General features: G+C 34.6%; 3 protein-coding genes across 5 annotated transcripts; 1 reads left to right on the forward strand and 2 right to left on the reverse strand.

Annotated features, from left to right (window-relative positions):
* Positions 1-2233: 2233 nt before the first annotated feature.
* On the reverse strand, positions 2234-5992 carry LOC126653937 (fructokinase-1). The gene is made up of 5 exons (XM_050347940.2): positions 5505-5992; positions 5050-5300; positions 4631-4922; positions 3389-3541; positions 2234-2980 (listed from the first exon to the last, which is right to left on the reverse strand). The coding sequence occupies exons 1-5, from the start codon at positions 5859-5861 to the stop codon at positions 2594-2596; spliced, it is 1440 nt and encodes a 479-aa protein (XP_050203897.1). The 5' UTR covers positions 5862-5992; the 3' UTR covers positions 2234-2593.
* A 1476-nt stretch (positions 5993-7468) lies between these two features.
* Positions 7469-11422, reverse strand: LOC126685730 (iron-sulfur protein required for NADH dehydrogenase, mitochondrial). 3 transcript variants are annotated; one of them, XM_050379663.1, is made up of 9 exons: positions 11257-11422; positions 11057-11180; positions 10847-10969; positions 10665-10762; positions 10235-10361; positions 9267-9352; positions 8551-8676; positions 8102-8321; positions 7469-8008 (listed from the first exon to the last, which is right to left on the reverse strand). In XM_050379663.1, exons 1-8 carry the CDS (start codon positions 11281-11283, stop codon positions 8151-8153), a joined length of 882 nt encoding a protein of 293 aa, XP_050235620.1. In that variant the 5' UTR covers positions 11284-11422; the 3' UTR covers positions 7469-8008; positions 8102-8150. The 3 variants fall into 3 exon arrangements, with proteins under 3 accessions (XP_050235620.1, XP_050235619.1, XP_055962397.1); XM_050379662.1 differs by having other exon boundaries at positions 8116-8321; positions 11257-11421; XM_056106422.1 differs by lacking the exon at positions 7469-8008 and having other exon boundaries at positions 8012-8321.
* A 5866-nt stretch (positions 11423-17288) lies between these two features.
* On the forward strand, positions 17289-19956 carry LOC126687912 (uncharacterized). The gene is made up of 3 exons (XM_056106379.1): positions 17289-18699; positions 18787-19331; positions 19409-19956. Exons 1-3 carry the CDS (start codon positions 17805-17807, stop codon positions 19883-19885), a joined length of 1917 nt encoding a protein of 638 aa, XP_055962354.1. The 5' UTR covers positions 17289-17804; the 3' UTR covers positions 19886-19956.
* Positions 19957-25583: the final 5627 nt, after the last annotated feature.

Consider the following 25583-nt stretch of genomic DNA (forward strand, 5'->3'; position numbering starts at 1 on the left):
ATAAACAAATAAAATTAAAAAGGCCGATGGATCGAATCACAAAATTGATTGGAAGTTAGAAGAAAATTGAAGAAATTTAAAGAACATAAAACAATCAAAACATGAACAAAGGAATACCTGGAGATAAGGCATCAAAATAAATCAACGAGATTCACCAAGAGTCTCGCCAATAGAAGAAATCAAACACGAGAATTAAAGATTGAAGATGAGGCAAAGCTACTTTCGTACAACCAAGAGTAAAAGATGAAAAATGAAACAAATACAACAGTTTAAAGACAAAGGAAGATAGAACAAATGGACACATGTCCTACCTTCAAAAAATAACGAATAGATGAACGACACATGGCGAAAAAGGAGAAAAACTGGAATCTTGCTCGAGAAGCAAAAAGGAATGCCGGGATACAAAACGACTCGCCTCAAATAGAGCTTAAATACTCCAAGGCATAAAATACCATAACTTCAGCTCACTTGCGGGGGGGCTAATGATGGATACCGAATCCTATTCTACTTATAATGGAGCCGAGTCGCAGGAGATCTATTCTCAGACGACACCAGACTCCCGCCCAAAAGGCCGAATCCACCGGATCCGCCTTGACTGGAATACATCATTCGACATCATAAAGACCGAATTCATGAGGACTCGGACAAAGCACGTCGACCCCGGGATTCGGATAAGATCTCCAAGATCTACGCATATTCGGAGTATCTGTCCTATTTGGATACAAATTCCAATTTAGGAAGATAGCCTCCAACTTAGGAAGACGAGACTATTTAGGAATATCTTCCTAAATAGGACTCCTGTCTGAATAAGGAAGGACACTCCTAATTAGGGTCAAACCCTACTAAATAGGAATCACTCTCCTATTCCATATCTACTAGGTATACATTCAACTACTATAAAAGGAGCTTGAGGTATGCCTAAACACACAACTTATAGAAAATACAATTATTCTCCCTTAAGCCTAAACTGACTTAAGCATCGGAGAGCTAATCGGACAAACTGTCCGATTAGCCATCTACACTGTTTTGCAGAATTAATGCCGTCGAGATGCCGGAATCCATCAATACTCATAATTTATTTATTTTGAAGATATATATACACTCATAATTTAATTAAAAGTAGACTTAGGTGGCGTTTGATAAAACTGAAAATTAAGTGCTAAATTTTAAGTGCTGAAAATAATAATTGTTGAATTTTTTAAGTGCTGAATTAAATAAGTCTGTTTGATAACTACAAGTCTGTAGTTACTGAATATTATTAAAATTATTATATTTACATATTATTAAACCTTTAAAGATTAACTATTTTAAAAATAAATTACTAAATAAAAATTATATATTATTTATATTTTTAAAATATAAATATATAATACATAAAAATATTATGAGTATTACATATATCATAAATAAAAATAATATAATTTTAGTTGCATATATCAATAATTAGTCCTTAAAAATTATAATTATGTTTCTATTTAACTTGAAAATTAGCACTTAAAATAAAATACTAGTTTTTAAAATTCTGAAAAAACATTTAAATCTGATAATTAAAGTTGTGCACTATAAACAGAAGTTCAATTAATATTAAAAAGCGGAAATATTAAATAAATAACATATAAACTATAAAAATAAAAGTAAAGATAGAAAATAGAATTTTTATAATGAAAAATATAGTATTTTGCAATTTGAAGTGCTGATCTAAATATAATACTCATTGCGAAATTAAAAAAAATAAAAAATAATAATATATGTACAATAAAATATTTTTATTCGTGAGTAATAATTAAAAATTAGAAAGATATAAAGTTTATTCAATGATAAAACTAATATTTAATAACTTAATATTTTCTGTAAAAAAAATAAGTTAAAATTTTCGACTTATTATTTTAAGTGGTTTTTGACTTAACTGAATAAATTAAGTTGAACCTTTTTGAGTTATCAAACCAACATAAAATAATTAAGTGCTTAATTCATTAATTTTAAGTAATAAGTTAGGTTATCAAACACCCCCCTCAATATTATGAGGACTGAACATACCTGGAAATTGTACTCTTCTATATTAATTTCAATAGATGTGGAAACTGCTTTTATTTATGTAATTAAAGAAATTGTAATCTAATTTCTCATTTAGCAATTCAATCTACTTCAGCAATTAAAAATAAAGATAAATTTTAATCTTAACAACTCAAAGAAAATGTTATTAAACTAGAAAACTTCATTTCAAAAAGCTAAATAAACAAAAATATAAATTACAATTTAATCTCAAGCTATTTAAATCGACAACTTGAGAAGAATAATGGTGCAATCTTTACATGGTCATGAAAAGAAAAAACAAGAGCTCTCTCTATGCTGAATCTTCATTTAAAGACATTAACTTAGTAACTAAAAAGCCTAATAAAAAAAAAAGCCTAACATAAAGAAAATTATACATACCTCTAAATATAAAGAATAATGGTCCAACCATCTACCAATGATAGTTTCAGCTCTTGATCGCGGCAATGTTCTGCTCTACTAAAATACGGAGCAAACGAGACTAAATGGATTAGCTCTTTCAAAATCATATTCATGGCAAAAGTACATGTTTCCGACAATGTCAAGAGACTACTTCTCCCTTCAGCTGTGCAGACTCGAGCTTGGGCAACAACTCGGAAACCACCTCTTGTAATGCAACGCGATTTAATCGACTGTTGCTCCCATTTATGACCATTCTAGAAAGAAAAGTAATTTCCTGAGCATTCAAGTTTTTTAGTAATAGTGCATCCCAAAATTCATCATCCTCGTTAATGTTTGATTCCCTCACAAGTTCTATTACTTTCTGCAAGGTTGCAACATTTCGACCTGCACCGCAGCCCATGGCAGTTGCGGCACCCACTGCATTTGCAATTGTTAACGTATTTACCAAAGGCAAATTTTGTATGAAACCAAATGCGATAGCAGCTACATAACTGTCTCCACACCCAACTGTGTCCATGACATTCACCTGATCACATTTCAGAATATCAGCCGTTTGAGTTGAGAGAAATGATTTCGTTGGAAAAATCTTGCATAGTAGCTTGAGAAAGGGGACAAAAGGAGTATTTTCAAAGCTAAGGGCATATTTCCATTTTCGTAAACACTTCTGAAACTCCAAAAATTTATATTGACAACCTATTCTTATAAAAAAAGGCCATTTCCTTGTTTTTTCTTTTTTAAGCGTTTCATGTTTCAGTGTTTTCGATCCCATGCAACATAGGATGATGAAAGCAAACAAACATGTGGTTTAAATTTGAAACGCACATTCAGGATTCGCGTACTCATTCCTACTGAGCCGGAAAAAAGCATTTCTATAGAGTAAAGTTGACACTTCAAACATGCATAAAATAAAAGAAAATTTATGTGAATATTATACCTTGAACGCAGGAGCACAAGATATACTTGACATAGTGACCAGAACTGAACCCTTGGGACCCATCTTCACAATCACCCATTTTGTATGTAATCCATTTCTAAGCAACTCCTGCCCTGCTAATATTGGGTCTCCTATGCCAGTAAGTGACTCAGCCTGAGAGATCATTAATACGTAAGAACAACATTATGTAAACAAGTAACTGTTTCCGAAAAGCAAAATTTGCAGATGGAAGCACTCAACATGAGTCAAGAGAGTTAATAATCATAATTAATACAATTAAAAGCAAAACTGAGAAAGTAAATCTACTAAGAAGTTGGTAATACATAATTAGCTCAGTGATAAAATTCTGATCTAGGAATCTAGGGTAACAGTGGGCCAATGTTCTTCTGACCCTTGCCAGAGAGGATATTAAGGTTCGGATAAAGAGAGTCCATCGCAACTCGCAAACCATGTGGTTAGTGTCATGGGAAGATCCATGGAGTTTAACCCAATGAAATGGAAAGTTCAGCCAAGTTCAGCTAGTATTTTAGGGGATGGGCACAGAGTGTTGTTTCATTTGGAGAAGCAAAGCCTTAACAGTTTGTGATAACGTCCTTTCATACAAATCCAGAAGTTTCCGAATAGAAGCGAACATTCAACAGTCAAAAATAAGATAATTGAGGATTAAAAAGGATAAATAAACCCCAAATAAATAACATTTAAGAACACACTGACATAACAGGTGCTGCTGCATTCATAAAATTTTAGCAGAACTGCTACAGCAGTCATGAACAATTTTTTTTTTTTTTTCATATTTTTTGTTCAGAAAAAAAAAAGAATATACAAGATAATTTTAGGACACTATTCCAATAGTTGGTCCAATAGTTCTTCCCCAAAACATAGCAAATACAGAGAAAATAACAAACTTGTTTATTAAAATCAAAAACAAAAGATTATGTTCTTGCACATATATCCTTAGTTTTAAATTTCATTTCAAGAAGAAAACTAGTTTCGGCAAGAGACTCGGTAATTTTATATATTCAACTAAGCCTTAATGCCATTCCAGTTTAATTTGGGCTACAATTCTAGAAAGATACAGAGCCATAAGATCATCTTCAACCACTCTTTTAGGTATTTGCATTATAAGGACATTGCAAATATGATTTTTTGTGTTGTTTTAGAATGTACAACTGGTTTCCATGAAAAAAAATTCAAGCATTTTAAAGTAAGTTGAAGATAATGTTAAATGTACAAAGAAAATACCTCATCAGACGTTAGAAGAAGAACATCGCTCATCTTCAAGAGATGATGAAGCGCTTCTCGCTCTTCTTGAGTTCCAGAAGAAAGACTCCTTCCACGTGGCCCAGGATCAAAAAACACAGATGTCCCAACTTCAACAGCATAATCTACAGCCGAGATAATCAAAGCAGGAGAGAGTTCATCAAAGCCATAACCATTGCAGAACAGGACTTTTGATTGCTTAATAGCCATCTTTACTTCTCCTGATAATTTGCTCAACCAGACAAAAGCAGGCTCCTTAGAAAAATCAGCTCGACTGCAAAGCAAAAGAAAAAAATCATAATCCCTCTATGATGAATATTACATAAGGATGACCACACACACACGTGGAAATAAAGTGAAGTATCGGCTGAAAAAATAGGAAATTCCATGAAGTATTTTACCTACAAAAGCCATGCCTTTGCCGAGGGTCTACAAGAACCCAGCATAGAAGTGTCTCGTAAAAGGAACTAGAACTGTCGGTACCATCAACATCTTCACTCATGCTAACCATTTGAATCCCCTCATCACGAAGCACACCAAGGAGGAACTCCCCATAAATTTCATCGCCTACATGACCAATTGTGGCACAACGAAGTCCTAATCTCGCAGCTGCTATGGCCATATTGCAGTTACCGCCAGCTTCCCAATACCGCTATATCAAACAACAGAACCAAATCAACCAAACTAATTATGCAATTAGGTCAATCAGAGATTAAATTTCAACTAAATCCATGGTTCACTAACTAATCAAACCCAATCTAATTGACATAAAGAATAGCAACAATGTAGCCAATGTAATCACTCAAATGCTTAAAAGAAACATAAACAAAATCCGAGCAATAAAAATGAGAAAAACCTTGTCAGGAGGAGTAGAAGCTAAGCGTTCCATGTAAGCCTGCCGAGCGGCCGGAGAGCGAGGGGGCAATTCGGGAACATTAAGAACAATATCCACGCAGAGATTACCTAATGTAGCAACATCGATATTTTTAACACCAACGCTCCTCAATTTCCAATCCTGAACGACGCCGTATTCTGCCCGGCCAAGAGCGGTAGAGCAGCAGCGGTTAATGGTGCTGTTTGAGATGGTTAAATGTGTAGGGTTTTGAGGGGAGAAGGGATGAAAATGTGGGGAAGAATGAGGAGCATGGCAATTATAGTGTTTGGATGGTGGGAAAGTGAATGGGGAATTTAGGGTTGTGGTGAGACTATGCATTCAGTAGTGAAGATTAAGAGACTGTTAAACAAAAAACAGAGAGAGAGAGTTGGAGAAGAAGGGTTTTTGTAATGGTGGTGAAGTTGAGAGACACTGCAAATTTCAAAAAGTTATCGTCGTTTTCTTTCTTTTTCTTTTATAGTTAGTTGCTGTGGGGATTTTGGAAATCATCTTTCTCGAGAAATTCTTACGTAGACTCGGTCTACCACGTCATCCGTAGACTAACCTATCACATTATGACACGTTATTAAAATGATGACAATTTTATAAATTTGTTTTCTACTTATTTACACCTTTGAATAGTAATATTACAAGATTGCCATCATTTTAATGATGTGTCATAGTGTGATAGGTTTGGTCTACGGATGACGTGTTAGACCGAGTCTACCTAAAAATTTCTCCCTCTTTCTCATCCATTTATTTACCATTTTCTTTCAATTACACTCTATATGGGTAATTTTACATCAAGTGCCTTTGGATTATTTTTCAATCCCAATCACCCCTAAATTTTAATTTACGGTCCAATAATTTTTAAAATTTTATTTAATATCTTGACTATTTATATCGTTACGCATACGCTGTTTTGTCGTTTCCGTCAATTTTAACGACATGACATGCCAATAAACGCATAATATTTTAAGTTTCACAGTCGCATGGCAATTTAAAATGTTCATATAAACTCTGTTGCATTGCCACATCATAAATTAATATGATCGGCGCATGAACAACTGAATTATTATCGGAATAAACCTTATGGATGATTTGGAAAGAAAAAATTTCCCTGCTACGTAAGAAATATATCTAATTTGAAATAAAGGATTGCACTGGTACTTGAATTTATAAAACAGTATCATATAAATTGGCATATTTTAATAAGACTTATCCTTTTAAAAAACCCTCACCTTTTACCCCCAATTCGTTTGCACCCTCACGTTGTAAAACCATCAAATATACCCAAATTACGACCTTTCACTTTCAATTACACCCTCAAGCATTAAATTGATCTCTTTTCACTTGAAAAAATAGGTTTATTTTTGTTTTAAATAAAATATTAAGTCCTATTTTAAAATATATGCTAAAATTTAAAGTATTGATTTGAACATTTTTCAAGTGAAAAGAGGTCAATTTAATGCTTGAGGGTGCAATTGAAAGTAAAAGGTCGTAATTTGGGTATATTTGGTGGTTTTACAACATGAGGGTGCAAACGAATTGGGGATAAAAGGTGGGGGGATTTTAAGGGGATAAGCCTTTTAATAATTAATCCATAACTCTTCAACATATGTTTAGATATATACAATCTTATATTTTCAGTGCTAAGAGCTAAAAACAATCATGAAAATAGTAAATATAAATGTATTAAAAGTAATATAAAATATTACATAAAAATATAAATATATTGAAATTATCATAAAATATTAATTACATGAAACTATTTTTAAGCTTGCTTTTCAGATGCATGTAGGAGTGGATGCAACTAGTATTATTTATAAAAACTTGGACTAAAATGTTAAAATATGATAAATTTGATTTATATTATTCCAACCCATAAACTCAAAAACCCAAACGACTCTTAAAATTTGCTATATTTAAAGAACATGTCACTACCATTACGGTTGGTAAAGTTTAATTAGTGTAATCTTAATTGAATAGAAGTGCTTAATGTAGACAATGTTGATTTCTGTTATGATCTACAATAACACATTTAGATAACACTAATCCACTTTTAGGGGTCTATTGTAAATAAGAATGCAAATTCCCATTTCCCCTATGCAAGTGGAGAATATATACCATGTACATAATTCTGACCAATAATATTTCCTTTTGTTCTTCAAGGAGAAATCACCAACCATTCCCTAATCCTCTTTGAATCCTGCTTTGCATTACAAAATATAGAAAAAGCAAAGGCATAACGACACAATATGTGGTATGTGCTTGTAAACCAGTCAATAAAGCACAGAGGATATATTCTGCTTTCACAAACTCATCCTCCACTGAAACTGTTACATCTATAAGTGAACGGTTCGCGCTCAATTGGGTGCAAACTGATCGCCGCCTTTCTGAGCCCTACAGAGCGGAGCTACCTACCGAGCATCGAGAGTAGTTTCAATCCTAAGCAGGTCTAAAGATGCATCAATCTCGTCCCAAAACTGTGAAGGATAAATGTATCAAATTGGCATCTAAGAAACATCGGTTTGCTATCTAGAGCAAATACAAAAAGCATGACACTGTACATCCATTACTTTGAAAATTGTACCATAGTTAGGCGATTGTTCTCCAGATTGCTCATTTTCATAAATTGATCTCTGGTTGAAAAGTTTTCTCCTTTGCCAATTCCTCGAGTCTGTTAACAACATTTTGCGCTGCATCACTATATGCTTTGGAGACTGCAGAATCAGGTGATGATATTGTTATAGGGACGCCTTCATCGCAGCTTTTTCTAATCTCTACTTCTAGCGGTATCTGCAATATGAAGCATATCCATTTACGGTCATGTAAAAACAAAGATTCATGTTATACTCGTGCACTAACTCGCACTGCGTTAAGCATTTATACCAGCATGAGCTAGTTGATACATCTTATGACAACAAAAACAATGTGACAAATTAGAGTTCCTAGTTTCCCACATATGAATATGATCAACAGTTCACCAAAATAAGGACATTTGAAGCAACATAAAATATTTAATTACCTCACTGATAAATTCATAACCCATTGAAGCAGCTGTCTTCCGGGTTCCTCCTTCCCCAAAAATATATGAAGTATCACCACAATGTGGGCATTTGAAGCTGCTCATGTTCTCTATAAATCCCAAGATCTGCAAAAACAATCAAATCATTATTTCTAAGAATCCCCGATAATCTGTAACATTTAGAGTATTAGAATCAATTATGGCAACTTTCATGTCATTTCAAAGTAAAAGTTCACAAAATAACAATATCAAACTTTTCTTTGACTACTAAGAGAGACGGCCATAAAATACGTGAAATTTGAAAAACATACTTCCCTCAGCTTAACATTAATCTCCCTAGATGTAGACACTGCTCCACAAATGAAATTACATGCATGACAAGAGATATCCATGCAACTACACATGCTCACATGTCTAAAATGAATATAAACAAATTAGTTCACCGATCTATCCTTTCAGTGAAAGGGAAATTATTTTATTCTCCTTTGCGATACATTTACGAGAAAAGCTTGTAAGAACATGATGCTTAGCTGAAATTATAGATACAGTAAAGTAGTCACAAATGCTAAATCAGAAATCGCGCTTTTATGTGCCACGGCCACCCAGAATAATCTTCATGGTTTAAGCCAAGGTCTTAAAACAGTTACCGAAACAGTCTACCAAGTTACTAAAGGAAACTAACATTTTTCAGAAATTTGGAAAAGATATCACCATACAGGAACGTGAACTTTAGAGAACATTTGAACTCCTCTGCGTGCATCTATCAATGCAACATCTTGTGGAGTTGAGACAATGAGAGCACCTGCCGGCAAATAAATAACAATTAGAAATATATATAATTTCCTCCGTTATTTATATTCTGTTCACTCATACAAAAGAAAAAGTATTCCAAGAGTAAATTATATTCTGTTCACTCGTACAAAAGAAAAGTATTCCAAGAGTAAATATGAAATAAGTATTCTCAAAATCAAAATAAACCCAAGAGAAATATTCAAAATTCCCAATGTTATTTACAAAGCTGCCAAAAAATAAGGCTTAATGGCAAAAAAAAACCCAAACCTTTACGACTTGTTGCAATTATATTCAAACCTTTTAATTTTTGCAATAATATCCAAATTGCATTATTTTGTTGCAATAATATCCAAATTGCACTTTTTATGTGAATTTTTTTGACTTTATTTTCCCATTTTTGGGACTTTTACTATATTATTATACATCAAAACATAATAATAGCCTAATATCTTAATTGAAAACAACAAGTTTAGCCATCAATTTGACTATTATTGCTACAAAAAATGCAATTTGGATATTATTGCAACAAAAAAATGCAATTTGGATATTATTGCAAAAATTAAAAGGTTTGGATATAATTGCAACAAGTCGTAAAGGTTTGGGTTTTTTTTACCATTAGGCCAAAAAATAATGGAAACTGATTTCCATTTGCCTAGGGTGTCAGAATGAGCATATTGCTATACCAGGAAATCATCAAATAAGATAACAACAGAACATTACTGTAGCTATATAAACAGAAGAAACACAAGCTTAAACTCGAATAAAATGCTAGAGAGCATTCAGCCAGTGACATGTCATCTTGTTATGTTCATAATCAAATTGGTAAAAAAATGGTTAAATACAGTATACAGATTAGATAAAAAGAGCTGAATGAGACCAAAAACTCACCTACCCGATAATTGCAGGTTTTGACTCATAGTTAACTGAGCATCGCCTGTGCCAGGGGGCATATCAACCACAAGAATATCTAGATTTCCCCAATCAACTCCTCTCAGCATTTTCTCAAGAGCACTCATCACCTTCCAAAAGGCAAAAATTTCAAATGAATTTTTCAGAGCTAAAATTCATTAGATAAACAGCATGAAAGCAGTAAATTCTAACTGGCAGTAACTGTCTAAAAATTAAGCAACAAACAGAGGCTGCTCAAATAACTTTTGTACATGTAAAGTAAATTTACAAGTCAACACACCATTTTTACCAGCATTTTCATTGTTATTTATGTAAAACCACTATTAAAAGAAATCGCAACTACATGCTAAGTTGACGAAATTGTTCTATAATTACTATGCAAAAGCAACAGAAAAAGTTCAGAGATTATATACCATTGGCCCTCTCCATACAATAGGAGCATCCTTCTCCACTAGAAACCCAATAGACATACACTTGATTCCGTAATTCTCAATCGGTATCATCTTCCTGTCTAAGAAACCAATACTAGCTCCAGTTCAAAACTTTTATTAAACCATTCAGCAATCAAAATTTACACAGTTTCAATAGATATAACCTGCAGTAACATCTGGTTTCCTATCAATCTTCATCATTGTCGGTATCGACGGTCCATAAACATCAGCATCAAGTAATCCTACATTTAGTCGGCACTTATTTGCTAGCGCAACAGCTAAATTAACTGAAAATTTTGAAATTAACGAGCTAATTTAGGGTTAATTAATTGATCGATAAAACAGAAGAAGAAAAATAAAACAAAAAAAAGTACCGGCGGTGGTTGATTTTCCGACTCCGCCTTTACCGGAAGCAACGGCGATAACATCCTTAACACCTTCCAGTCTCAGCTTCGATTTATTAAACGGCCCCGCATAGCTTCTTGAACCTCCCAGCCTCTGAAAATGGCACAAGAAATCAATTCAATTTTAAAATTAAATGCAATTCAAAATTACAGAACAGTGAATTACATACACTTAAAGGTCGCAAAAAGCCCTTCATTAATGAATTTATTTAATTTGTTCTTGTCTTTGAAGCTGATCGGAATTTATGGTACTAGAGAGGTTTTAATTTTAATTTTTTAATTTTAATTTTTTGGGGAGAATGTTGTCCAGAGACGATGAAAATGAAAAATGTCGGGCTTGAAAAAGGGCCGTGAGCTTTTTGATTTGAGAAAATCACAAAAATATACATATTTAAATAGAAAATAACCAAAATACACATCAATCTAATAATTTACATTGATACCAAAAAAAGGTAAAAGTTTACATATTCTAACCAAACCACTAAATAGGAGACATGTGTCACACTCAAAGCCAAAAGAAAAGGTCAAAAACGTGTGATTTTTTGGTCAAAAACGCGTCTGACGCGCGTCTGAAATGCGTCTGACGCGCGTCAGAAATGCGTCTGACACACGTGGCTGTCACATGTCAGCACGTGTCATCATGTCAATTTAATATCAACATGTATCATATATGTATCTGTTATGTATCACAGCTACATATAATATATTTTAAATTAAAAATTATATGTATCACATGTTTTAAGAACGCACAAATTATATTACAAAATAGTATATTATATATATATATATATTGTTTCTAATATGTATTCGACATATGTATTTGAAAAACGTATCTTTCTATTAAATATTTGATGCTTGTCCCGATTTTTTTTTCATGTTGCACGAGTTTTCACTTTTTAGCTCAATATATTATTTACATCCATATATTTATGATGTATTGGCCATATATCTATAGTGTATTGCAAAATATAGATGATACATTTAAAATTTATTTTATTGAAAATTGTGAGTTGGAGACCGATTCTAGAAATTATTATAATCAATGATGTATAATAATATTTATTTCGTTAAAATAATTAAAAAAAGATAAGAACATGTATTTACGATATATCATTGGCGTATCTATGATGTGTCCAATATGTATATATGTGATATATACATGAACAAACTGAAACAATAACAATGTAATATATTCATAAACAATAATTTTTTTAATACATATCAGCGATGTATTACAATGTATCTATAATGTATCATTCATTTTGAAATTTATTTTGTTCAAAATAATCTTCTGAGTTGGAGATGGATTTTAAAAATTATAATCAATGGTGTATTCAAAAAAATTATTTCGTTAAAATAATAAAAAAAAGGATAAGAATATGTATCTACGATGATATGTATTTATAATGCATTGGCGATTTATCTACAATGTATTAGTGGTGTATATACAATGTATCGTTGATGTATCCGACATATAAAAATTATATAAATTATATATAAAAATTGCTTCTAATATGTATTCGTTATATGTATCTAAAACGTGTCTTCCTATTAAGTATTTGAAAGTTTGCTCCGTCCTTTTTTTTCATGTTGTATGAGGTTTTGCTTTCAGCTCAATTTATTGTTTATATTTATAATGTATTTACGATGTATCGGCCATGTATTTTCAGTGTATTGAAGATATAGATGATACATCAGTAATGTATTAAAATTTTATTATTAATTTGTCTGCTCTATATCTATGATGTATCGATGGTGTATTTATAATGTATCGGTAATATATTACGATTTATCGATAATGTATCGGTCAGTTTTAAATTTATTTCGTTAAAATAATCCAAAAAATTTAAACATGTATCATCTATATATCTACTATGTATCATCTATGTAACTGCCTCTGCAAATGTCATACTTTACAAAAAATGCTCTCGAGGAGCAACATTTTATTCAATTAAATTCAATCTCAAGCAAGCCAAACAGCTAATATAGACTTAACTTCTGTATTCACATTATATGCATGCCCATGATTTAACATCCACTAAATGTATAATGTTATCCCAATAATCAATACATGGAATCACACACTTTTTAATTGCTCAATTATTTAAACTTCATTGTGCCATAAGAAATGCAACCATGCAATAGATCTAACATTTGTGCATGCATATTCTAGCGTTAACTTCATCAACTCTGATAAGCCCAACCATTGTTTCTAAGTGCCATAAGGAACTAAAGTGGATTCCAGAAAAAATAGAAGAAATAACCAACTTACTAGATCAACGTAATAAACTGATAGATTGAAAAAACACAATCCTTGAGGCAAAAGAAATGTAATGACAAAGAAGAGCGAGTCACTGTAGACCCACAAGCTTTAACCTTTACCCATAATAATCCATCAGCCGACACCATAAACAAAATCCAAAAATTGCAGCAAAAATCTAAACATTTTAACAGCAAATCGTTGCAAAAATTGCAGCAAATCCGTCTTTTCCTTCCTCCTTGTTTTTGCGTCTGCTTCCGTAAAATCACCAGCAACCGCAACGTCCCATCAGGCACCAAACCACCTCACCGCTTCTCGTACTCCACTCTCCGCCGCGCCATCAACTCCTTTCTCCCTTCTCTTTGCCGGCCAAGCTGGGTTCTTTACTACAGATATAAGTTTGGCGATAGAGGAGAGCGATAGCGTACACTATAGAGATGGTATGGTGCTGTTTAAGGTCAAGAACTGAAGTTTATGTATGAGCTGGATATTAGCAACAATTGGTTCGCCGGAAAGTCTTTGAGAGATATAAAAGCAAATGGGTAGAAAATGAAATAAATTTAACACGTCAGCTAATTTATGTAAAAGTAACTTGGTATAAGAGAAAAGATTAGGAAGTGTTGGTAATTGGGAAAACATATACCGCTTTCTTAATTAATGTGTAATTTTCTCTTTTGATTTGACCTTGTCCAATATTCGGCCTTAGGGATGGCAATGGGGCGGGGTGGGGACGGGGAAGCCATCCCCATCCCCATCCCCGTGTCTATGGGGAATCCCCATCCCCGTCCCCATTTAATTAATGGGGTTTAAATCATCCCCGTCACCATACCCATGGATTCCCCATCCCCATGAGGATCCCCGTTCCCCGTACAATTAAATATAATTTATAAATAATTTCATTATTTTCATAAGATAATTAAAAAAAACTAATTATATAAAATACTATTATCTTTTATAATATTATATATTTATAACTAAATTGAAACTAATAAAAAAAATTAAATTAAATTATTTAAAATTATAAATAACATACTAAAACTTATACTAATATAATATAAATATGCATAAATATAAATCGGGTCTCCATGGGGACGGGGATGGGGATCCCCATGGGATGGGGACTATACTCCCCGTTCCCTTCCTATTCCCGTGGTTGGGGAATGATTTTCCCCCATCCCCGTACCCATGGGGGTAATTGGTGGAGATTCCCCGCCCCATTCGGGGCGGGTCCCCACGGAGAACGGGGAATCCCCTCCCCATTGCCATCCCTATTCGGCCTTTTCAAAAGTTTAATGTGTTGATAATAGGACAAAAGGTAAATTCACTCTCTCAATTTAGTATGAAATATCAAAAAGGTTAAAATTTGTGAAACTTGATAAATTCAAATTAGAACTATGCCAAACCGGATCGATCGGTTTCACTACCCTGACAATAAAAGAGAGTGAAATGATTAATTCAACTTAATTGATTTTAATTAATCATATTTAATACTAACTAACCCCTAATTGAAATACTAATTAGCTTAATTAAACCATATCAACTAACCTAATTAAATATTATCCTTATGTAAAATTAAAATTTTCATCATTAATAGTTAGGGCTACATTACTACTTGTAAAATTAAAACTTTCATAATTAATAGTTCGAACCCACCATATAATATTGAACAAAGGTCAATTCACCTCCTCAATTTGGCACGGAATATTAAAAAAGTCCAAATTCACAAAATTAGATCTTTTCAACCCATAAATATGCACAATTGAATCGGTTTTCCTCTCTAACTAAAGGAGAGAGTGAGATTCTCAATTTCACGTAATTAACTCTAATTAAACTTTTCATTATAACCCCAGTTCACACTCTAATTAAAATCGAATTAACACTAATTTAAGCTAATCAAATCTAATTTCATTTTAAGCATTTTTATACTAATTGGAGAGTATATTCACTATGGGATAAGAGTGGAGGAGGTTGTCGGATGGGGTGTTTAAAACATTTTGCTATAGTTGTGGACTTTTTTATATTTTTTTTTGTTAATTTTGATCTTTTTGATTTTTGGTGTCAAAATGAGACGGTAAATTGACCCTTTGTACTTTAAAGAGGTCTGACCTGAATCCAAAGCAGGATAAAAACTAGCAGTGCCTTGACATTAAGAAAAGATGCTTCCAAATATGTCAAACAAAATGTTTAGTACACACTAGTATTTATGTGCAAAGACAAAACAAGTGTTTGACAAATCGCTTACGAACCGATAATTTATACTCCATTTGTTAAAAATTAATAAGCATTATTTTAAATATTTTTATTTCAAATTATAGACGGTTAGTTATTACTTAAATAATCAAATAATATAGTATATATATATATATATATATATATATATATATATATATATATATATTCACATTTATTATAGGAGTATTAAAAAGAGCGCAAAAGCTACTAATTGAGACAATTAAATAAGGCAAATGCGATATATTTTTTATAAAATTACTCTTTTTATATAAATTTACTAAATTTCTTAATATTTATATTTGTCCCAAATTGTCTATCAATTTAGGACGGTGTGAGTGATAACTAGATTACTATTTCATTTCTCAAACGGTTCTAAACCCTAATTCATTTTTATTTATTTTTAAATTTTAATTTAATAAACTTAGTTATTCATGCCATCATTTTTATGTATGTTTTGTTAATTTTAATGACGTAATATATTACATAATAACTTAAGTTCTATATAGATGTCTATATTTCAATTTTTACCATGCGTTGTGATAAATAAATGGCCTAATCACTCAAAAAACGCTCACCTTTAATTTTTTTTTCAATTCCACCCCGACGTTGAAAATTTGTCAATTTTACCCACTTTTAAATTTTCCGTTTTCAATTGTACCCCAATTTTTTAATTTTTGTTAATTTTTTAACTTAAATGATGAAATCATTCAATTAACTAAGTTTAAACATGAAATTATTTTTTTTTATTCAAAAAAATACAAATAAGTCCTTTATTTTTTAAAACTAACTAAAACCCATAATCATATTAACACTAACTTAAATTCTTAATTAATTTTATTAAATTTAATTAAATTTTAAAAACGTACAATTAATATATGCTAGACATGGAGAATGTTTTAAAAAAAATTCCAAACGAAAAAGACATTAATTTAATTTTTCAGGGTACAATTGAAACACAAAAATGCAAAATTGAGTAAAATTGACAAATTTTCAACGTCAGGGTATGATTGAAAAGGGGCTAAAAGGTCGGGATTTTTTAAGACATTAAACCTAAATAAATTATACTAAATTTATAGTTTAGTTCAAAAAATAAATTTCCTAAAAATATAATTTTTTTTTTCAAATAGTATGAATAATGGTATTATATTAAAATAGTGTGCAATATAGTGGAGATGAAAATTGGTGTACTATTGTACTCTTTAAATTTTTATATTTTGTTACAACTTTTAACATTAAACATTTATTATCTTTTATGTCAATATAATTCAAATAATTATTGATGGAGTCTGCCTTCTGAACCGGTGAGTGAACCTGCAAAACAGGGTAGAAGCTAACCGGACGGTGGTTGTCCGATTAACTCTCCGATGCTAAAGTCAGTTTAGAGCTTTGAGCAGCGTTTTGAGTATATGAATGTAATTGTGATTCTAGGCATACCTCGTGCTCCTTTTATAGTAGTCGAATATACCTAGTAGAGTTGTATTAGGTAGGTGAATCCTACTTTGTAGGGATTCGGCCGTATCTTGAGGATTCTCCTGATTTGTCGAGATCTACCTTAATCTGATAAGAGTCCTATTTAGGAACGTCTTCCTAAATAGTCTTATCTTCCTAAAGTAGAGCTTATCCTTCCATATGTAGTGTTTGTGTCCAAATAGGACAAGGTTTCTATATTTAGTCGTGTATCCGAATCCCGGACCTGACACGCTCTTGGCGGATCATGTGGGATTCGGTCTTTATTAGTGTATTACCGAATCTTAGAGATTCGGTATCTCCTTCATATCTTTCCGTCTTCAGGGGGAGTCCGGTGTCGCCTGAGAGTGGATCTCCTGCAACTCGGCTCCATTATACTTACAGTAGGATTCGGTATCCATCATTAGCCCCCCCGCAAGTGAGCTGAAGTAGTTTGGCATTTATGCCTTAGTGGATTTTAGCTCTTTTGGAGCTGAGTTCTCTTATGCGGGCGAGTCGCTTTGCATTCCGGGCGAGCCGTTTCATATGTTTGTGGGTGACGTTTCTTCTTTAGTAAGATTCTGTGTTGCCACGTGTCGGCATTTAATGATTTAAACGGTTAATGATTCAAAAGCATTTTGTATTTAATCTCTTCGCATTTCTTCTTTTCCCTCTTACTTTGCTTTTCGAATTTACTCTCATTTCTTGTAGCTATTTCCTTTTCGTTCTTCGTTTGATTGTTTGATTCTTCGTGACTTGTTTTCTCCAGATTTTACAGGTATGTTTTCTTTCGTCGTTTGGATGTTAATATGGCTTTCTTCTTTGTATATTCTCCATGCTTTATATTCTGGAAATTTCTTCTGTACTTGTTGTTCTTTGATGTGTTCTTCAACGTGTTCTTCAATATATTTTTTGTTTGATCCTTATTTTGTGTTTATGTTTGTGATTCCCTGTTCTAGGATGCCTCTTAGTCGAGTGGAAGATGCTTGCGCTGCTATGGCTTTTACCCGATCGAAGCTTCGTAGGGATGAAGTCTTAGATATCTATTTTAAGTATAGTTTTCCTTTTGATTATAGGGTAATATTACCCGGTGCCGATATGGCTGCGTCTGACTCTCCCGGATCTTCTTGTAGGGCGGTTCTTTTTGAAGAGCAATTTGCTGCTGGTCTTAGGTTTCCTTTGGATCCCTTTTTAGTAGAAGTGTGTAGGGATTTAAAGGTTGCTCTAGGGCAACTTTACCCTGGTACGATTAGAGTAGTGCTCGCTTTTTCGGAGGCATGTAGGCTCCGGGGCTGTGCCCCTTCTCTCAAAGTGTTATATCATTTTGTAGACTTTAGGAAGTGTGATGGCTGCTTCGTTTTCGCCCTTGGTAGAGAAGGGCGATCTCGTATTTATCTTCCTTGCCTAACCAGTCGTTGGCGAAGGCGCTTCTTTATTGTCTATCATAAATTTGCTTTTCTTCATTTTTCGGATGGTTTTTCTTCTCATCCAGTTCGGAGCTATTCTTCTCCTTTAAGTTTATCCGAGTCAAAGCTTGCTTTTGACATATCTTCCTGTAGTATTGTGTCGCGTCCCCTTTTAGATGTCTTGGTTAATAGTCATCTTCGGAGTCGATGGTTTCCTTTGGAGGATCCTCCTCGAGGCTTGGCGGATCTTTGCTACTCTTTTGTTCAAGGTATATTAATTTGCTTAAGTTCTTTTTAATGTTTCTTTTGTAGGATGTCTTCTTCTTCTGACGATTTCCTTTCCGGATTTCAAGTAGATTTGGACGTTCCGATGGGTGGTCCTGACGTTCCTATCGCCGACGTTATTCCTGGCGACATTGTCGTGGATGGGGCTCCTGTTGATATCCCCCTAGCTCCCGCCGAGGTAGCGTTGCCTGAGGTTATTGTTATAAATGATGATGATGGTGATGACTCGGCTGTTCCAGTCGGCGACGAGGTGATTCCGTCACTACTCCCCCCTCTAGCATCATCTATCGTTTCGGGGGGAGTTGGGGGTGTGGCCTCAGAGGGGCCTGTTGTTGCTGATTCGGGGGAGATTTCTTTAGGTCGAGACCCGGATTCTCCGTCTAGAAAAAGACGTCGAGTTGTCGATGATTCTCCTACGAGGGAGAGTTTTCCTGGAAGCTCTTCTTCTGCTCCAGACTTGGTTCAATGGGTCGAAGGTCAGGATCCTGCCAGTTTGCTGAATCCGAGAGTGCTAGCGGAATATATCCGGACTTTGGCGATTCCTGATGATGTCACGTGGTTCTGTGGTAGGCCGGGTCAGGAGCTTTCCGATCTGGCTTGTTTTCATGGTTTCTCTGTAAGTGCTTTCTTTCTTGAGTATAATATGTTTTTTGTATTCAGTTGCTTTCTTATTTGTTTATTTCTGGTGTGTAGGCCCTTCAATCTGTTCTGGTATTGAACGACCGCCGACAGTGTGCCGAGGAGGAGGTCGAGCGTCTGTCTGCTCTTTTGGCGACTTCCGAGTCTGAAAGGGCGAAGTTGAAGGCCTCTTTGGAAGAGCATGATTCCCTTCTGGCGCAGCTCAAGGCGCAGGATGCGATTAATGATCGCCAAGTGAAAGTAATTGAGAAAAAGACCGATGACTTGACTCAAGAGATCGAGGAGCTCATTCGGATCAATTCCCTTGTTGGTGGGGAGAGGGATAGTCTTAGAACGGAGGTTGAAGGTCTTCACATCCGTCTGCTAGATACGAAGGCTTTTTACTCTGCTCTGATAAGCGAGTATCGCCTTGCGATTGGGAAGAAGCTTCTGGAGCAGAATCCCAATATTGATCTTTCTGGGGTTAACGGGTTGGATCCCCAGGCCATCGCCCGTGATCTCCTCGTCAAGATTTCTAAAGACCGTGTTTAGTAGTTTTCTTTTGATTGTATTTGCTGATGTATTCGCAATTTTGCTTTTTGTAATTCGCAATTTATGAATATATATATTTTTTTTTTCTTCGAGATGTGCTTTTGCCTTATCTTTATGTACTTGTCTTGCCTCGAGGGTTACTCTAAACCCTGTTCTTGGCGTTGCTTTTTGTAGAGTTAATCTAAACTCTATTTATTTTTGTTTTTGTTTCGAGTTAATCTAAACTCTTTTTTGGCGATTCGCCTTTTCTGAGTTAATCTAAACTCATTTTTAGCCTTTCGTGGCGATTTGCCTGGTTCGGCGATTTTGCTTTGAGTTAATTTAAACTCATTTTCTTGGCTTTTAGCCTTTCGTGGCGATTTGCCTGGTTCGGCGATTTTGCTTTGAGTTAATTTAAACTCATTTTCTTGGCTTTTAGCTTTTCTTGAGTTTGATCTTTAATTTATTTTTTCTTCTTTCGTCTTTGATTTAATCATTCGTGGCTGTTCTTGATTTTTATTTCTTTATTGGTTCGTCTGGCTAATCAGATGGTAGCGAAATGGAATTTTTATTGATAAAAAGATGGCATACAAAGCATTAAAGATAGATTTGACGCCATCTGGTAAGACGGAGAGTCGTTACCGATGATGGGTCGTTTTTCGTTCCTATTCTTCCTTCTTTTCGGTCTTGTTTTCTTGGAGATCCACCACTGATTCATCATAGCACTTCTTGGCTATTCCTTGGTCTCCTCTCAGCGTCACTACTCCCTTTTCAGTCGGTACCTTCATTGCCAGTGCTCTGATGCTGGTTACCGCTGCCGAGTCATGGAGGAAAGGTCTTCCTAGGATGGCATTATATGTCAATTCCATGTCCACTATGTTAAATAGTGACATGATTTTCTTGTTCATTCCTCTTTCCGGGCCGATTATTACTTCCAAGGTGACTGCTCCCAGCGGGGTGATGGAGGGTCCACCGAGTCCTGATAGCGGAATTGGGACTCGGCGTAACCTTGACGCTGTTCCTCCCAACATTTTGTATGCTGCATTCGTCATGAGGTTTACTGCACTTCCTTCGTCGATAAGGATCCGCTCCATGTTCCAATTTTCAATGATAGTAGTCACTACCAAAGCATCGTTGTGAGGTGCTTTGACATGTTCATAGTCTTCTACATCGAAGATCACTGGCGGCATGTGAGTTTCTCGTATGTTCATTACTTCCTTCCTTTGCTTCCTCCTGATCGTGGAGCTACTATGCCCTCCACCATTAATCATGTGTATGGTTCCCAGAATTTTGGATGGGCGCTCGTCTTCCTTTTCTTTTGGCTTGTCTTCTCTGTTTCTTTTTTCTCCCTTGTCATTGCTCTTCTCTTTTCGGGCCACAAATTTCCTCAGTTCGCCTGTGTCGATCATTCTTTCAATCTCGACCTTTAAGTCTCTGCAGCTATCCGTTTCGTGTCCGTAATCGTCGTGAAATTTGCAGTACTTTCTGGTGTCTCTTGCTTCTGCTTTCATTTTGGGTGGCCATACCACGTTTTTGATGTTTTCTTTGATCCACATGAGGACATTAGTTCGGCTGGTGTTTAATGGAGTGAAGTTATTCTCATCATCTCTGGGATCGTATCTCGATTCATATCTTGTCTGGGGGGCGAATCGTCTGCTTTCTTCGGGTCTTCCTCTTCTGTCATCAGGTTTGGACTTGGTTTTTTCTCTGGATCTCTCTTTTGATTCTTTTCCTTTTGCTTCCTTTCCGCGAATCGCCCTTCGCCCTTCGTCTAACTCGAAGTATTTCTGAGCTATGCCCATTAAGTTTGAGAAAGTTGTGGGTTTATTGACTAGCAGCTTGTCCACCAGCTTTCCGAATCGCGTCCCGTCTCGCAATGCTTCTGTCGCCATGTCGACGTTCAGGTTGTCTATCTTCATAGCTTGCTTGTTGAATCGTTCGATGTAGCTTCGCAGGGTTTCTCCTTCTTCTTGGATACAGGCTCTTAGGATACTGGTAGTAGTTTTAGCTGGGATGTTTGTGAGATATCTGTTGAGGAATTCTGTTGAAAGCGAAGCGAAGCTTTTGATCGAGCCTGGTTTTAATTTGTTATACCATCTCTGGGCTGTGCCCGTGAGCGTGGTAGGGAAAACCCTGCAGAGGATGGCGTCTGATACGCTGAGTAGCCCCATGGTTGCTGTGAACCTAGAGGTATGATCTCGGGGGTCTCCTTCCCCATTGAAAATTGGCAAGGTCGGCAGCTTCATGCTGTACGGGATGGTTTCCTCCATGATCTCGGGCGAGAGGGGTGATCCTTTCAACCTGAGGTCCTCTATATCCAATTCTTCAGATTTTAGTTTTTTGAGCGCTTTGGCGATCTTCTCTTCTAGATCTTCTTCCACCACATATGTGGCTTTGCTTTTTTGGGGTGTTTCTGACGATTCGCCCTCGCCTTCTTGGTGTTTTTTCTTATTTTGTTCTTTCCCTGCATCTCTTTCTTGTCGCTTACTCCTTGGTGGGGCGTCTTCTTTTTCCTTCTCCCTTCGTTCGTCTCGTTTCGTATTCAGACCGCTTCGGGCGTCCTCCTGGTTGTGCTCATTTCTGGGTGCCTCTGGTGATTCCTCGTTAGATTTTTCTCTGTCAGGACTTTCCTCTTCGCTGGTTTCCTTTTCTCGCTGGTTTCTTGCTTCGTTCCTCTCTTCGTTTCCTCTGGTCCGAGGTTCCTTGCTTTTGTTGTTTTCTGCCCTTGTCTCCCGTCGGCCTGGGTTTGCATTTCCTGTTCTTTCTCTTCTTCTGGGAGCTGTAGGGCTGAAGTTTTCCCTTAGCATTCTCATAGTTTCTTCGTGCCTGTCGTTTGTTCTTTTGGCCTCATTAGCCAATCTGTCAAGATTTGCCTGCACAGATTCTAGTATCTTTTTCAGCATTTCGCTGTGTGGATCTTGTGTCGCTGCATTTGGTGTTTGTTCTTCAGTGCTTAGGTTGAAAGCAATTGGGATGCTTCCTCTTATTGGATTAGTTTGGTACTGGGGTGTTGAGAAAGAGAGCCCTCCGGTGTTGCTTTTTTCCCCGGAGTTGAGAAGCCCATCTTCCGTCACGTTGATTATCTCCGGAGTGCTTTTTGGGTCCATTGGTTGTTTGTCTTTCAGGTTTACTCTTTCAGAAGTCATCTTCTTCAATGAGATTTGTTTTTGAGTTCAGAAAAGCTCCTTCTTTTGAAGTTTAGTTAAGCTTTTCCCACAGACGGCGCCAATTGATGGAGTCTGCCTTCTGAACCGGTGAGTGAACCTGCAAAACAGGGTAGAAGCTAACCGGACGGTGGTTGTCCGATTAACTCTCCGATGCTAAAGTCAGTTTAGAGCTTTGAGCAGCGTTTTGAGTATATGAATGTAATTGTGATTCTAGGCATACCTCGTGCTCCTTTTATAGTAGTCGAATATACCTAGTAGAGTTGTATTAGGTAGGTGAATCCTACTTTGTAGGGATTCGGCCGTATCTTGAGGATTCTCCTGATTTGTCGAGATCTACCTTAATCTGATAAGAGTCCTATTTAGGAACGTCTTCCTAAATAGTCTTATCTTCCTAAAGTAGAGCTTATCCTTCCATATGTAGTGTTTGTGTCCAAATAGGACAAGGTTTCTATATTTAGTCGTGTATCCGAATCCCGGACCTGACACGCTCTTGGCGGATCATGTGGGATTCGGTCTTTATTAGTGTATTACCGAATCTTAGAGATTCGGTATCTCCTTCATATCTTTCCGTCTTCAGGGGGAGTCCGGTGTCGCCTGAGAGTGGATCTCCTGCAACTCGGCTCCATTATACTTACAGTAGGATTCGGTATCCATCAATTATATTCAGACCGGTCCAAATTTTAATATATAGAATTAAAAAATAAAATTTAAAATTATTTATTTTTATGTTCAATCTAATCCAAATTTATGAAAAAATACTCAAATTTAAATAGTTAAATTAAAAATAATATGCGGTTATATTTTTCTAAATTAATTAGAAATCATAATCGATTATTTAAATTTTAATAAAATATAATATTTTTTTATAAATGAACTTTAATATTATTTCGATTTTCTTAATTTAAAAATATACAAATATTATATAAATTGTTGAACAAAGAACACTTTAACAAATAAATTTTAGGGTAAACTTTAATATTACATATTTTTCTGTTAAAATGGAGAAAGTAAATGGTGACATTTTGAGCAGCCACATAATGAAACCGTACGTACCCTATTTCATTTTGAAAGCAATTTCGGCACTTCCTAATCTTCTAGAGAAAGTAAAATGCTAGACATTGTTGTCAGCAATGACCAACAAAATTTGAGTATATTAATCCATCTAAAACCTGCATTTACATCAAAATATTGAATAATAGTACATCAAAATACATACAGTGTTTTTAATTACAGCTATTTTCATCATTTTCAGCTCTAAAGATAAATTATCAGCATATTCTAATTTAATACACACTACACCCATAGTTATTTAATACTTATTTATAGTAAATTTAATAATAGACTTTAACAATAAACAATATGGATATACTTCTGTATTTTTACAATTAATAAAAAGCAAAAAAACATTAACATAAATTTATTAAAAGATATAAAAATATTCAAATTTCAACTAATTTGAATAAATTTATTTGAATTATGTTGACAAAAAATAACAAATATTTAATATATTGAAATTCATAATAAAATAAAAAATATAAAACGGTGAAATAGTCTGACTCATTTTCACATCGTTTTTGATGTATAAAGTAGTATGAGTTGGAGAAGATTTTCAACTGTAGGCGTTAAAAAAATTAAGTATTCGTTTTTCAAATATAAAACACTAGTAATTTTTTTAAGGCTTAATTACTTAAAAACCACCCACCTTGTAACTTTTTTTCATTTATACCATGACCTAGGAAAATTTTCAATTGTACCCTATTTTTGATTTTTATGTTTCATCTCTACCCTAATGAGTTGAATTGACCTATTTTCTTGTGCAAAAAAATTTAAATTAGTCCTTCATTTTTAACCTATATTCTAATAAAACGTTAATGTTAATCATTTGTATATCTTATTTTTAATATTTTTATCTTTAAATTAATTAAATTATCAAAAAAATTACTCTTGGGGTACAAACGAAACATAAAAATCGAAAATAGGGTACAATTGAAAATTTTCCTAGGTCGTGGTATAAATGAAAAAAAGTTACAAGATGAGTGGTTTTTAAATAATTAGGCCTTTTTTTAACAACATATGATATGGAATCATTATATTTCTATTAAAACTTTAAATTTAAATACTGAGTATATAGAAAGCTTTTGCTATTATATATATATATATATATGTTGGAAAGTTATTGAATTTAAAAATTAAAAAGGAAAAAGTGCCTTGTAACTTGAAATGAGAAGGTATTCTGTTTTGTGGTTTTCCCACATTGCTTAGGAAAACTCAATACATTGGGTTTATAAACTTGGTCTTTCTCATATGGGTTTGGGCCCCAAGGGGTATCCAGTTTTGTGAACGGGCTAGGAGTTACATCCTACCCGATTTACCACACACGCGCGCGCGCGCCGTCTGGCCGGCCGGCCTGGTCTGGGTTGGGTGGGTGGTTCGGTTCAAATGGCTTTAAAGTGAATGAAAGTGACAAATGTATTTACTACAAATCTGAAAAGGAACTTTGCACTTTCATATGTCTTTATGTAGATGACTTGCTGATTTTTGGATCAAATATT

This window comes from Mercurialis annua, linkage group LG6, assembly GCF_937616625.2.
Source record: "Mercurialis annua linkage group LG6, ddMerAnnu1.2, whole genome shotgun sequence".
NCBI classification, from domain to species: domain Eukaryota; kingdom Viridiplantae; phylum Streptophyta; class Magnoliopsida; order Malpighiales; family Euphorbiaceae; genus Mercurialis; species Mercurialis annua.

Excerpts from the sequence above, each read along its gene's own strand:
- LOC126653937 (XM_050347940.2), bottom strand. The coding sequence starts at position 5,861 with ATGCATAGTCTCACCACAACCCTAAATTCCCCATTCACTTTCCCACCA. Across the intron at positions 5,301-5,504 it reads CTTCTACTCCTCCTGACAAG|CGGTATTGGGAAGCTGGCGG; the intron begins GTTTTTCTCATT and ends TGTTTGATATAG. Across the intron at positions 2,981-3,388 it reads CTTGTGCTCCTGCGTTCAAG|GTGAATGTCATGGACACAGT; the intron begins GTATAATATTCA and ends AAATGTGATCAG.
- LOC126685730 (XM_050379663.1), bottom strand. The coding sequence starts at position 11,283 with ATGAAGGGCTTTTTGCGACCTTTAAGT. Across the intron at positions 9,353-10,234 it reads TCAAAACCTGCAATTATCGG|GTGCTCTCATTGTCTCAACT; the intron begins GTAGGTGAGTTT and ends ATTTGCCGGCAG. Across the intron at positions 8,322-8,550 it reads GTTATGAATTTATCAGTGAG|ATACCGCTAGAAGTAGAGAT; the intron begins GTAATTAAATAT and ends TTCATATTGCAG.
- LOC126687912 (XM_056106379.1), top strand. The coding sequence starts at position 17,805 with ATGTTTTCTTTCGTCGTTTGGATGTTAATATGGCTTTCTTCTTTGTAT. Across the intron at positions 18,700-18,786 it reads TTGCTACTCTTTTGTTCAAG|ATTTGGACGTTCCGATGGGT; the intron begins GTATATTAATTT and ends GATTTCAAGTAG. Across the intron at positions 19,332-19,408 it reads CTTGTTTTCATGGTTTCTCT|GCCCTTCAATCTGTTCTGGT; the intron begins GTAAGTGCTTTC and ends TCTGGTGTGTAG.